General features: G+C 35.2%; 1 protein-coding gene across 1 annotated transcript; it reads left to right on the forward strand.

Annotated features, from left to right (window-relative positions):
- Positions 1-3,945: 3,945 nt before the first annotated feature.
- LOC122045526 (ABC transporter B family member 4-like) lies at positions 3,946-14,512 on the forward strand. The gene is made up of 12 exons (XM_042605776.1): positions 3,946-4,261; positions 6,612-6,666; positions 9,774-9,949; positions 10,198-10,419; positions 10,496-10,734; positions 10,845-11,370; positions 11,496-11,769; positions 11,864-12,530; positions 12,636-12,864; positions 12,941-13,207; positions 13,297-13,557; positions 13,639-14,512. The coding sequence occupies exons 1-12, from the start codon at positions 3,980-3,982 to the stop codon at positions 14,281-14,283; spliced, it is 3,843 nt and encodes a 1,280-aa protein (XP_042461710.1). The 5' UTR covers positions 3,946-3,979; the 3' UTR covers positions 14,284-14,512.
- The last annotated feature ends 143 nt before the right edge of the window (positions 14,513-14,655 follow it).

Below are 14,655 nucleotides of genomic sequence, written 5' to 3' on the forward strand. Positions count from 1 at the left end.
TATCTAAGTTTTATCTAACTAATCCTAGAGATACATCACTTTCTCTTCCCTATAAAAGAAAAAAAATAAGACTTCATACAACATCTAAAATAATTTAATAATAATTTTTATCCATATCTAAAATTTATTTGAAACTTGATTTTATGATTTATTAACCTGATTCTCTCCTTCGTGTACTTTTCTAAGGACAAATGTGTCCTCTCATGATGATACGATGATAATGAAATCCTTAGTATTATATAATTTCATCGATAAAGATAGAGGATATCATCTTTTATTTCACGTAAAAATTATTCCTTCATACTTGAATTTTTAGATCAAAATTTAGCATTTTCAAGCATATCTTCTCCTATGTCTTAGCCACTACATCAATGGTTAATAGTTATCCATGATTTATTTACTTCGTGTTAACTAAAAAACATATTGACAAAAATACTAGAGACTAATAAATCATCTTTTATGCCATTTCTAAGGACAAATATAATAAATTCTTAAATAATCCTAATCTCTTTTCTTCTCCACTCTAGCACTTGTAGTCGTTCCACTATTAAGATTGCCTTGTGCAACACCCATTTCCTTCGTCGGCATGACCACTACTGCGGTCATCGGCCATCGGCCTGGTCGCCTCGTGCATCCACTCTTGCGGTCGCTGCCTTGGCCGCACACCCGACCAACTTGTGCAACCTCTGCCTTGGCTACATGCGCATCCAACTCGCACTATTATGCGCGCGATCCACTCTCGAAGTCCCTGTCACGACCATTGCCGTGGTGCCTCCGCGCACGCAACCAACTCCCACCATCTTTGTCGTGGCTGCTTGACACGACCGTTTGGTTCACCCCGTAATATTAACGGGCATAGTTTTTTTTAAGTTGAATAAGTTAATTTTTTTAATATTTATTACTTTATTAATAAAAGTATTCAAACTTGAATACTTTCTACACGGTGCATGAAACAACACCATATCAAGATTAACGTTCAACATGTTTATCCTTCTTTTTTTTTTAATATTTTGTATTTAGAGATATATGCTAAACATTAAAATTGACCAATTAAGATTAATTATCAAAATATTTTATGTGTTGAATTTATAAATAGTATTTTAATATATGTTCTAGGGAATGATTGGATAATAATAAAACTATAGTTTTACAATTGAGTGTTAAAAAGTTCTCTTATTTGGTTTATAAAAAATATTTGTATATTTTCTAAAAAATGTATAAAATATATTTACAAATAGCAATTGAATGTGGCATCAAAATGATGGTAATGGTTACCTTTTTGGTGAGTTTATTGAAGGGGTCAAAGGTTTTTTGAAGTTTGCATGCATGTGAACATCCAATATGTGTCAATGATAATAAAATAATATGTCAATGTAGTATGTGTGTAATAAAAAAAAGCTTAATGGAAAAGGATGTGCATTTTCACTTCGTCAAAAATGGATTCACTCATCGCATTTGGTTAGTATCGTTTTTTATGAGTGTACATGATTAAATCATATATAATTTTTTTTTCTATCAATCATTAGAGTAAATCGAGAAGCTTTTATAAAGGTCTATTTATGACTCACTTTTCACTAGAGAAAAAAATTTCCTAGTGTGCACCATGGTTGAGACTCAAACGACCTTAGATCCTCTAATTATTCATTAAAGGACCTAACCATTGCACCATTGCTCCAGGGACATCTATATGGTGTGTAATATTCTTTCAGTAGCTGAACATCTCTATCTTATTTAAGAAGATCATGTTATTTATTTTTATTTTTTAAATATATTTTTCTTATGAAATTTATTTTTTATATTTACTTTTTTGTTGATAAAATTTCTATAGTATTATATTTTTTATTAAATATATTAATTAAATATTTTTAACATTGATGCAAGATGTTGGTTTTAACATAGGAAGATAAAGGGGAAGAGGATTATGAAGATGACAATCTCTTAACAAACAGTTAAGTTACGTAATATTTACTTTAATGATGGTTCAGGTAGGTAACATGACACCCACATGAACTTGACAACATATCAAATGAAATAGAGTTGTATGTGCATGAATTTTATATTATGCTACAACTATATATTTGTTAAGCAGTTTCATGACATGATTGTTATTATCATTTATGTAGGATAAGTATTAATATATTTATTCCCATATTATATTTATTTATTTGCCATAGGATGAGGAGGGAAGATAAATTTCAAATAATGATGTGATTAATGATGTTTGATACGAAGAAAGTAGTTCCTGATTAGTAGTTCAACAAAGATCGATGATCTAATCAAGGGTCTCAAATTCTAGTGAACATTGATGAATGAACTAAAATAAACATGATTACGACTAAGTTATATGACCTTTACATTTAATAAGTATTAATACTTTTGTAATAAATTATTTTCTTGCTATAGTATTTTTAATTTTATTGTCTTTCAATTTATTGAAATTGAGGCTTATTGTGAAATTACAAATGATATCAGAGAAGCTATTAAAGGAATGTGTCAACTTGGAAAAATATGTCGAATGATATTAAGAATACAAATTTAAGATAAGTAATAAATTGTAAAATCTAAAAAAAAATCTAATTTTGTCCTAATTTATTCACCTTTGATATTATTTATAACTATTAATTGCTTATTATATTTGATGTAGCTGAGATATAAATGAGATAATTTTACAAATAAAGAAATGAAAAAAAAAATGTAATGAAAATGAAGGTGAAAGATATTGAACAACAATTCATTTGTCTTAAAAACATAGTATTTAAGAAAGGAATCATACTTAAATATGATAGGTAAGGACTTAAATGGATGGAAACTGATATATAAAATGACTTGGTTAAATATCATTGGAATAAAGACCTTTATAGTTTCAAATGTGAAATTATATGTAAGAATAGAATGATAATGAGGATGAGTCTATTACCAAGCATGTTGGGGGTATAATTTCTTTTGGAGTATATTGTGGAAGGCTGATAAATCACCTTTTCTATGTGTTTATCCCAATATTTTACACATCTCATTTTTAAAATTTTTATATTTAAATTTTAATTCAATGTATTTAATTTGTTATGTTTTATAAAATTTTTATATTTAAATTTTAATTCGATGTATCTAATTTGTCATGTTTTATATTGACATATGGTATATATATGATGGTAGAAATATTAAAATATTTGGGACGAGAATTGGATGTATTTAAGGTTTTTGAACGAAGAGAGTTCGTGGACAACAAATCGATCCAAGTTAGGATAAGTTAAAATAATTAATTATTCATTAATTTTTTTTATTATATTGTATATTGACATCTCACTTGTTTGTTTGTTTGTATATATAAATTATTGTAATATGGATAGAAATAATATAGAGGGAAATAAAACATTGATTATCACTATATGGATTTGAACATTGATTAGTATGACTTGCTCGCGTTTCTCTCTCGTTATTATCATTAGGGGTGAACATTCGATTAATTCGATCCATAAATTAATCGAATTAATCGAAAATTGATATAATGTTGACTAACCGAATCAAATCAAAATTTTACTAAAACTGAATTAACCGAATTAGTTATTTCAATTAACATCAAATTAATTAAATTTATTTAAAATAATAATAATAAAAATTATATAAAATTAATATTAAATTAATCAAATTAATCGAATTAATGGAATATTCATCTTAATTATCATCACATGAAGAAGATCTTTTAAAATCAGTTTACAAGTCAGCAGCCGCATTAAAAACTGCACCCTCCACCTACACCTTTCCTTTTCCCGGTTTAATTCGATGCCTGCATGGCAGTACAGGACTCATATGAGTCCTGTACAGGCACGGCCTGCACAGGTAGCATCGAACTTATCCTGTTTCCCTCTCGTATTAATTATGCGTGATCGAAGCAAGAAGACGACGTTGCCGTTCCTATAAATGCGTAGGTTCTGTCATCCATGGACACCGACGACGAGGAGAAGGAGGAAGAAGAAGGGAGATGGGAGAAGAAAGCCAGAAGAGAGCGTTGGTGGAGGAGGAAGAGGATAATAATAATAAGAAGAAGAAGAAAAAGAAGAACAAGGAGAAGGATGAGCAGCATGTGGCGTTTCACAGACTGTTCGCCTTCGCCGACACCCCCGACATGGTGCTGATGGTTGTCGGCACCATTTCAGCGGTCGCCAACGGGATGTCCATGCCGATGATGACCCTCATTTTCGGCCAAATCATCAACGCCTTCGGCGAGGCTACCAGGGACACCGTGCTTCACCAAGTCTCCGAGGTGCTTAGCTTCATTTCTCTCTCGTTAATCGATTGATGCCTTCTACTTGAACTATAACAGCAACATGGAAGAAATTAATTAGTGGTTAGTTGTGGTCATACAATCAGATCCTTAATTTGAAGTTTGATATGATTTTTTTTTTATGTTTTACACAACCCAACTGTTTATGTAAATGCCTGACAGGAGTTGGAGTTTTCGGGCATTTAGACCCTTGGTAGAGTTATGAAACATCAGGGTTTTTTTCCTCAGCTCAAGGGAAGTATTATGGGTATTAGATACTGCAACAACAACAATTATCTCACTAAGTGAGATTGATTATATTGATCCTTTTATGTTATTGGGTTTTATCTCCTATTATAACATTATTTATATTTAAATAAATTTTATCTTGTTTTATTGTTACTAACTCTTTTTTGGCCTTCCTCTTTCTTATTTGATGTGTATATTTGTCCGAGTTTCACATCGTCTAACTAGAGTCATCTAATTAATTACATATTCGTACCATATTAAATGTGTCTCTTGGAGTTTTTCCTCAACAGATATGCAATTAAAACTTTCTCTCTAATATTTTTATTTCTTATTCTGTTCATCCTCGTATGTCCACACATCCACTTTAACCTACTCATTTATGCAACTCTTATCTTCCGTAGTGCGCTCGAGTCATAACCCAACATTCAACTCCATATAACATAATATGTTTAATAACTATTTTATTTAACTTCTCTTTAAATTTTAGAGATCTTTTATCATCACATACAACACCCTTTTAAGTTTTTTACCTCAACTCAAGGGAAGTATATATTATGGATGTTAGATGAGTTGAATTTTTTTTCTTTAAGAAAGAAAGGCAAATATTCTACTAGATATCTATTAATATGTATGAGTTGGAACATGCAGGAATAAAACTAAGAGGTAGATAGTAGGATGTATGACTAAGGGCTAAGTAGTGTGTATTGATCTATGGATTACATTCTAAAGTCATTTGCTGATTTGTTCCTTCCTCGAAAGATTCATGTGAAGACAAGTGCCCACATCCATCCTAAAGCAACATATTTGGAAATGTTTGGTCTTTAAGGATTGTATGCCAGATTCCAAGGTCGCTTCAGTTTTGCCCAAGATCTTAAAAAGGTATATATGTATATAAACCAACAACCATAGAGTGAGGTTGGACAAAGAGAAGAATTAGTTAGTCTTTTGTTTCCATACAAGTGTGCAAGTGCCTTCCTGTATGATGTTGAATGATCATCATTCTTTTTTACTCTTACTCTTGTATAGCCTGCATGCCCCTTTTTTTTCAAAGTCCCAATTGATATTGTTTAATCAAAGAATTTCAACAACCATGAATTCCTCTTTTGATTCCCGTAGATTCTCATCATATTTTTAAAATTTCAGCACATATGAAGTTTATGATTTGATCCATTTTCATAATACTAAACATGCATCATAAAGAATTATTTAAGAGGCTAAAAAGAGAAATTTGCCAACTTGGTTAAAACTTAATCAGTAAAATAACTTGACATGACCTTACTTGAGCCCATAACATGCTAAACAAACAGTCCTTAAAATCCAACAAAGTGATATTTAATTGTTGAGAATATAATCAAAGTTCCACATTAGAAATTTATGAAAAAAATCATGAGTGTAAAAATGAAAGATATATCTATTGGTATGAGAGCATCCTAGTATCATCAGTCATTCAAATTCGTGCCCAAGGAAATAATTCTACCTCGTGGAAACCAATTGCGCTAAGCCCCGGGCCGGGGGAGTGATGGAGAGGGGGATTAAGGGAGTTAGAGTTGATTGTCCACTTAGGGAAGGAGAAGCCACGGGAGGGTAAGATGAATTGTGAGAGAAAGGAAGAGCCACACGTACGGTGCTATAATGGGTCTAGCCCAAACTGTTCAAAGGACCTCAAGACCAAGATTTTTACTCACTTTCCCTATGAAACGAACTAAAATCGATTTTGGTTCCACTTTGGTTTGCTTGACCAACTAGACACTACATTGAGCCAAACTTGAATCCTATAAAATATGACCTAAAACTTTAATTTTTGTATCTGACATGAATATAAACCCTCCTTTAATAATTGAACATTAAAACAATTAGCGTTTTCTTATATTGTTCAAGGATGATTGAGTGAATTGTTTCCATGAATGTTGTTGCACTAACTTGTTTGAGGTAGGGAAATAAATAATCAAACAAATGAAACTATGATCATCCTTCAGCATCTTGGTCAATTTTAAAATCATAGGAAGTATGTCTGTTTGCCATTCATGCTAGCTAGGCTTACTCTTGGAATTTGAAATGTTTTATTATGATCCTTTATTAAGTGATTATATAAATTTTTCAGGTGGTTTTGAAGTTTGTATATTTGGGTCTCGGAACATCAGTAGCTGCCCTTCTACGTAAGAATCTATTCAACTATTTAATTATTTTAGTTGTTCATCTATCTTAACTTCTTTTGTGGTTGAAATTCTCATCTATACTTATCTAAGACACACCTAATTAACAAACTCATTAGATAACATTCTCTTAAGGAGCCTTTCATCTTTTTCTCATAACTAAACAATCGAGACTTTCATTTGATCTCTTTTTTAATTAATAAGAAAACATCACGTAATAAATCCTTATTCATATTTTATTTATATTATGAGTATTAAGTTCATAACTACTTGATAAAACTATTCATATTGATTTAGAAATTAGAGTTTTCCATCATAATTTTAGATTAATTTGAAGCAACTCACTAAAAGTTGATTGTGCTTATTTTAATTGAAGCAATTAGGTGTAACTTCTTAGATGATAAAATAAGAGAATAGATTAACGATTTGGGCATGATTAAAGATATCAAATTGATTCTATATATAAATAAAATAATTGAATCTATTAAAGAAAATGTTGTATAAAGGGTAGAGGGAGAATTAAATGGGAAAAAAAACTCCTCTCACCCTCTAATCACTTGACGGTCGACTATAAACTGATCCTAAGATTTACTTCCCTTCACATAACTTGGGGACGGGCTATGAGGACGCTTGAGATGAGCGTAGTCACCTTTGCTACAACAATATAGGGAGAATTAAAGAAAACATAATCTCTTTCTAACAATAATCCCCTTATGTTGTTACACATATATAGTGGATCGATGTCTTTTCTAGTCACTGCTATCTATCTCAATCTCATGTCTTTTTACATGCACGGACATTAATTTCTTTCAATTTTAATTTTTGAATAGTGGTCATATAGAATTTCTCTTGATTCAAAATGTTGAAGTCCTCGACAACCTCTTATTGGGTTCGTCGTAGTGGAAGAAGCACTACTAGTGCGACAGACACAGTAGTCTTTGCCTTTGTTTTACTTAAATTAAAGCTAACAAATATTGTTGCAGTTTTTTAATAGAGATTTAGCTATTATGGAAGACCTGTACTTCATTCATAAGTAGAGGTGCAAATGAATTGGGCCTGTTCATAGAATTTTTTGGTTGGCTTAAAAATACTTGATTTGTATTTGAAATTATCGAATTCGAACTAAACTTGAATTGTTGGGACACTCTGGAGTTAGAGGGGGGTGTGAATAGCTTGTCTCGCTTTATTGAAGATGATTTGCAACGGAAAACTCAAAGTGAACTTCTCCGGTGCTAATATAAAGAATTTACTTGGTATCCACCTCAAGATGAGATGACTAATCCAAGGATCCACACATGAGCACACTCTCCACTATCAAATATACTCCTTAGAATAATTTGGAGGTGGAAAAACCTCATACAAGCTCACACAAGAGTACAACTTGAAACAATAAATGTATAAAAAATACAATGAAGGACACCTCTTGTTTTGATCTCTTGTTGATGAAGATGCCTCTGGACTAGTTGGAAAGTGCAGCAACACTTGTCTTCCAACCTCAAAGTCTGGCAAACAATAGTGGAGAAGAATCGTGTAAGCATTTTAGTGTTTGCACCTCGTCGTCTCCTTTATAGTTCGTGCTTTAGGGCTTCCAATCGATTGAGCTTACTCCCCAATCGATTGCCACATCAGATCCAGCCGATCCCAGTCATCCGAAACTCGCAACCTGCACAACGACCATATCCCAATTGATCGGTTGATCAATTGGGGCATCTGGATCGATTAACTGATCGATCCAGATATTTTCTGTGCTCTCACAGAAGACCCCTAGATTGATTGACCAATCTATTCCGGTTGCCTCGCATCATCGCGAGAAAACTAGCTCCAATCGATCTATGGATCGATTGGAGTAGCCCTAATCGATCAACTAATCGATTTGGAGGCCTTTTGTGCTCACATGATTTCCTCTCAATCGATCACCTTATTGATTGAGATTCTCGCATCAAAAACACACTGCCCAATCGATCCACTTATCGATTGGGCTTTGGGTCAATCGATCACCTGATCGATTGACCAACCCAAACTTGCTTAACTCAAGTCTAGGGTTCCCACGTCCATCATCCGGTCAACCGTGATCTGTTGGGAATCCTCATTGCCTACCATCCGGTCAACCTTGACCTGCCGGGACTTTATCACCAAGTGTCCGATCAATCCTTTGATTCACTTGAACTTACCGTCTCATGCCAAGTGTTCGGTCATCCATGACCTATATGGACTTCCAAACACCAGATATTCGATCAGCCTTGACCCACCTGAATTTTCACATGCCTGGCTTCACTCACCAAGGCTTTTTATCACCGACTTCATTCACTAGGATTTTCCCTCTGTCTATGGTTTTTCACCTGGCTTTACTCACCAGGATTTCCCTCTGCCTAGCTTTACTCGTTAGTGCTTTTCACTTGACTTCACTCACTAGAATTTTTCTCACTGCTTCACTCACTAGGGCTTTCGAATTTGTCTGTCTTCTCTCACCAAGACTTTCCACACCAAGTGTCTGGTTAACATTGACCCACTTGAATTTTCTGTTTCTTCCAACATTCCCGTTGGTCTTGCCCTTGCCTAACCTCCAGTTAGGACTTCCCCGTCAAGTATTCAGTCAACCTTGACCTACTTGACTCTTCTAGTCAACCTTTGACCATCAATCTCCCATATGAACAATTACACTTACAATTTCCATATATTGTCAAACATCAAAACTCAAATACCATGACTCAAGTTTGAGTCAACACAAGCTTAGTCAACCTGACCAACTTTGACCAAGGGAAAATTTTACCAACATGAATATGTTCCATAATTTTTTCGAGCTAAATTAGAACTCATAATATTTTGTTTGGTTATTCATGAGCCACTCGCAAGTCAAACTCAAACTGAACCATATTTATTTTTTATAATTTTAATGTAAATATGCTCAAATTAAAGTTTGAATAATCGAACCGAACTCGAATTTATGTCATTTTGAGCTATAGTTCAATTCTACTTGAATTAAGGTTCAAACAACTCAACCCAAACTGAAGCTCAAATTTCATTTCGAATTTAGTTCGAGTCATAATCATTTATATTTTTGAGTATATATAAAATTTGATTATGCTGATGCTTTAATCTATTGACTATAGAGGTTTCATTCTGGATGGTGACCGGAGAAAGACAAGCTGCACGAATTCGAGCATTATACCTGGAAACTATACTTAAACAGGATATAGCCTTCTTTGATAAGGAAATGACTAGTGGAGAAGCAATGCAGAGAATGTCTGGAGACACATTACTCATTCAAGAGGCTATTGGTGAAAAGGTAAGATCGATGCATACATAAGACTTTGCAATTTTAATTCCTAAATAACTAAATAGAAACACAGATATCTGAAACAGGTGTGACATGAGAAAATCTTAGTTTGAATGATATCTTTAATGCTAAATTGAATCTATTGCTCGAACATCCGATCCAGTGCCATGTTATCTCCTGATTTGGCCCTGATTCAACTGATTAATCTTTTTAATAACATCCAGTTCCATTAACTCTCTCACTCATTTTGAATCCAGGTTGGGAAGTTCATACAACTCATGTCCACTTTTGTTGGTGGCTTTATCGTTGCATTTCTAAAAGGGTGGCTTCTAGCACTTGTTATGCTTTCTTGTTTGCCTTCCATTATCATTGCTGGTGCAACCATGACATGGGTGATAACAAAATTGTCCAGCCGTGGGCAAGCGGCATATTCTGAAGCAGCCAATATTGTGGAACAGACCATTGGGTGCATCAGAACTGTAAGTACTTGCCTAAGTTTGCTTATTTATGTTGCATCCCATATCGTAGCTAAATCCTTTCTATGTTATGATCAAGGTTGTCTCATTCACTAGTGAAGAACGCTCAGTTGAACTATACAAGAAGTCCATAAAAACTGCATATAGATCTTTTGTTCAGGAAGGTGTAGCTTCTGGCTTGGGAATTGGTGTTCTTGTATTGGTTGTGTTTTGTAGCTACGGGATGGCTACTTGGTATGGCGCCAAACTGATCATAGACAAAGGTTACAATGGTGGAATGGTGATCAATGTGATGATTGCAATTATGGTCAGCGGAATGTAAGCTTGATAAATTAATAGTATATTAGAATGTTTTCTTGTCATTGGTGAAGGGCATGAACACATCTTTGTCTATCTGGATTAAGTTTTCTATGATTTTTTTGTAACAGGTCTTTGGGTGAGACGTCGCCATGTATCAGTGCATTTGCAGCTGGTAGAGCTGCAGCTTACAGAATGTTTGAGACAATCAAAAGGAAACCTGAAATTGATTCTAACAGTGCAAGTGGAATCGTCTTGGAAGATGTTAAAGGCAAGATTGAACTGAAAGATGTGCACTTCAGCTATCCAATGAGGCCCGAGCAAATGGTATTTAATGGATTGTCATTGTGTGTTCCGAGTGGAACCTCAATGGCCATAGTTGGAGAAAGTGGATCCGGCAAATCCACTGTGATTAGTCTCATAGAGAGATTCTATGATCCTCAAGCAGGTGAAGTGCTGATAGATGGCATCAACCTGAAGACCCTGAGACTTCGACATATACGAGAAAAAATTGGATTAGTAAGTCAGGAGCCTGTTTTGTTCGGAACAACTATCAAGGAGAACATTGCATATGGGAGGGAAAATGCAACACTTGAAGAAATAAAAAGAGCAAGTGAGCTTGCTAATGCTGCAAGATTCATTGACAAGTTCCCCAATGTATGCGGTTTAACCGAGTGAACAAAATTTCAGAAAAATTCATCTTATTTTTCATGTTGATGCAACATAATCTTCTCTTATTATGCTATTTTGAATTTATGACCAGCTCTTCTTCTTGCACACAGGGTCTGGATACAACAGTTGGTGAGCATGGAACACAGCTCTCTGGTGGACAAAAACAACGGATAGCAATTGCCAGAGCAATCCTCAAAGATCCCAAGATCTTGTTACTTGATGAAGCAACAAGTGCTTTAGATACAGAATCTGAGAGAATAGTTCAAGACGCATTAAGTAGGATCATGCCAGAAAGAACTACAATAATCGTAGCACATCGCTTGAGCACTGTGAGGAATGCTGACACTATAACTGTTCTGCACGAAGGAAAAGTTGTAGAACAAGGTTCAATTCTCAGAAACCTCCTCAATTTTTCTCTGCAGGTTTGAACTAAAATGTATGTTAACATTGGTTTTGTTTGACAAACTCACTTGAGCAGGTTCTCATTCAACTTTAATAAAAGATTCCAACGGTGCTTACTCTCAACTTATACGTTTACAAGCGATTCACCGAGAAGAAGAGAATTCAACTGAGAATGAAAGTCATGGACCAAAGATTGATGCTACAAAATCTAATAGTGCATCCTTTGGACGGATATCCCTAAACAGATCGTGTAGCAGAGGTTCTTCATTGGGTGGGAGCAGTCGTCATACTTTTAATTTAGGATTTGGTCTGCCTGGCTCTGTTGATGTACAAGATGGAAATTTTATGGTAGAGGAAGATAAAGAAAGGTTGACTGGTCATGATAAGCTTGGCAAGAACACCCCCGTCAGGAGACTTGCTTATCTCAACAAGCCAGAGACACCAATTCTGATTTTGGGATCCATTGCATCAGCAGTGTATGGAGTAGTCTTCCCAGTTTTTGGAATTCTCATTTCTAGTTCGATAAAGACATTCTTTGAGCCAGCACATGAACTACGAAAGCATGCGAGATTTTGGGCATTGATGTACCTGATCTTGGGCCTCATTGCTCTGCTTTCTTCGGCATTCCAATATTTCTTCTTTGCTATTGCGGGCGGAAAGTTGGTTGAGCGCATCCGTGCTTTATCATTTCAGAAAGTTGTTCACCAAGAAATTGGTTGGTTTGATGAACCTTCAAATTCGAGGTCAAATCCCAACAGCTTAAGATATTTCTATTAGAAGAATTGCAGAATTAGCTTTCAATGTAAAAGGCAAAACGCTAAGTCATCTATATCATTTTTCATTTGCAGTGGCGCAATTGGTTCAAGGCTATCAGTAGATGCTGCAATTGTTCGAAGTCTCGTTGGAGATAACTTGGCCATGATGGTGCAGAGCATATCGACAGTTACTGCAGGGATTGTTATTGCGCTAGTCGCAAACTGGAGACTAACTCTAATTATTATTGTTGTCATACCTCTGGTGGGTTTTCAAGGTTATCTTCAAATAAAGTTCTTGAAGGGCTTCAGCGCAGATGCTAAGGTACAAGCTCCTCAAATGCTAGCTATTACCAAAACTTAATTCTTGTACTAATTAATTAATCGATGTGAGTTTCCAGGCTATGTATGAAGAAGCTAGTCAAGTGGCAAGTGATGCAATTAGCAGTATACGAACAGTTGCCTCTTTTTCTGCTGAAAGAAGGGTGATGGACGCATACAAAGAGAAATGTGAAGCTCCCTTGAAACATGGCATTCGTCGAGGGTTTGCCAGTGGTTTAGGCTTTGGCTTCTCATCCATGATGCTTTATTTCACATATGCCCTTTGCTTTTACGTCGGAGCAAGATTCGTCAAAAACGGCTTGGTCGATTTTAATGAAATTTTCAGAGTGAGCAACATGCAAATATAGCACAGTTTTCTTGCTCGCTTCATTTTAATTCCTATCATTGAACTAGTTATTTCATTCGGGAATGGCAGATTTTCTTTTGCTTAACAGTGGCAACAATTGTAAGTTCGAACACAAGTGCATTAGGTCCTGATACCACCAAAGCTAAAGCTTCAGCTGCTTCGATTTTCTCAATCATTGATAGAAAGTCCAACATTGATTCAAGCAGTGGAGAGGGTGTGGTTTTAACGAACGTAATGGGTGACATAGAGTTCCTGCACGTCATGTTCAAGTATCCGGCTCGCCCTGTTCAAATCTTCACCGACTTGTGCTTGACTATTAGTTCAGGAAAGGTACACTGATTAGTTTTTACTGATAGACGTAGTATATATTGTTAAAATGTTATATTGTCCCATATTTTGTTCTCCTCTCAGACTGTTGCGCTCGTCGGGGAAAGCGGTTGTGGGAAATCAACAGCAATTGCACTGTTGGAGAGATTCTATGACCCAGATTCAGGTAGTATTTCATTTGACGGAATGAATATCAAGATGCTTAAAGTAAAATGGCTAAGGCAACAAATGGGCTTGGTTAGCCAAGAGCCAGTATTATTCAATGACACAATTCGAGCCAACATAGCATACGGCAAGGAAGGAGCTGTGACAGAAGAAGAGATTGTTGCGGCTGCAGAAATAACCAATGCACATCACTTTGTATCAGGTTTGCCTCAAGGATATGAAACGTTAGTAGGAGAAAGAGGCATCCAACTTTCTGGCGGCCAAAAACAACGTGTTGCAATTGCTCGTGCCATTTTGAAGAATCCTAAGGTTTTGCTACTAGATGAGGCAACAAGCGCTCTGGATGCCGAGTCAGAACATGTGGTACAAGAAGCATTAGATCATGCTATGGTCGGTAGAACAACATTGATTGTGGCGCACCGCCTATCAACAATAAAGGGTGCTAACACAATTGCAGTTCTCAAGAACGGCGTCATTGTTGAGAAAGGCAGCCATGAAACCTTGATTGATCGCAAAGATGGAGTTTATGCTTCCTCGGTATCACTTTATATGAGCTCCAGTTGAAAATCATTCATGGAGCTTAGTATTGTATGAGTTCGTGCTTCTCTTGTGGTTTTTTTTATCAATCTTTTAAAGACCGAGAAGCGTAGTTTCTACATTTAAAAAGCAAGAAGATTGTAATTTTTATGTATAATTTCCTTCTTGTCGCTTTCCACGAGCACAAGCTGTAAAGCATTCGTGGAGGTTAGTAAAAGCAAGAAGATCCTATAGAATTCCTAATTTTCATGCATAATTTCTTTTTGTTATTATTGTTGCAAAAATTTGCTGGGCTAATTAAATGATACTGTTGTAGGATCGAATCAATGTTAGAGGAGGTGGATAGCATCCACTTCTTTTTGTTTTCGCATAATTCTTATTTAGCAAATTAGCACGCAG

Source organism: Zingiber officinale, chromosome 2B (assembly GCF_018446385.1).
Source record: "Zingiber officinale cultivar Zhangliang chromosome 2B, Zo_v1.1, whole genome shotgun sequence".
Classification (NCBI taxonomy): Eukaryota; Viridiplantae; Streptophyta; class Magnoliopsida; order Zingiberales; family Zingiberaceae; genus Zingiber; species Zingiber officinale.

Excerpts from the sequence above, each read along its gene's own strand:
- LOC122045526 (XM_042605776.1), top strand. The coding sequence starts at position 3,980 with ATGGGAGAAGAAAGCCAGAAGAGAGCGTTGGTGGAGGAGGAAGAGGAT. Across the intron at positions 6,667-9,773 it reads ATCAGTAGCTGCCCTTCTAC|AGGTTTCATTCTGGATGGTG; the intron begins GTAAGAATCTAT and ends TATTGACTATAG. Across the intron at positions 10,735-10,844 it reads GCAATTATGGTCAGCGGAAT|GTCTTTGGGTGAGACGTCGC; the intron begins GTAAGCTTGATA and ends TTTTTGTAACAG.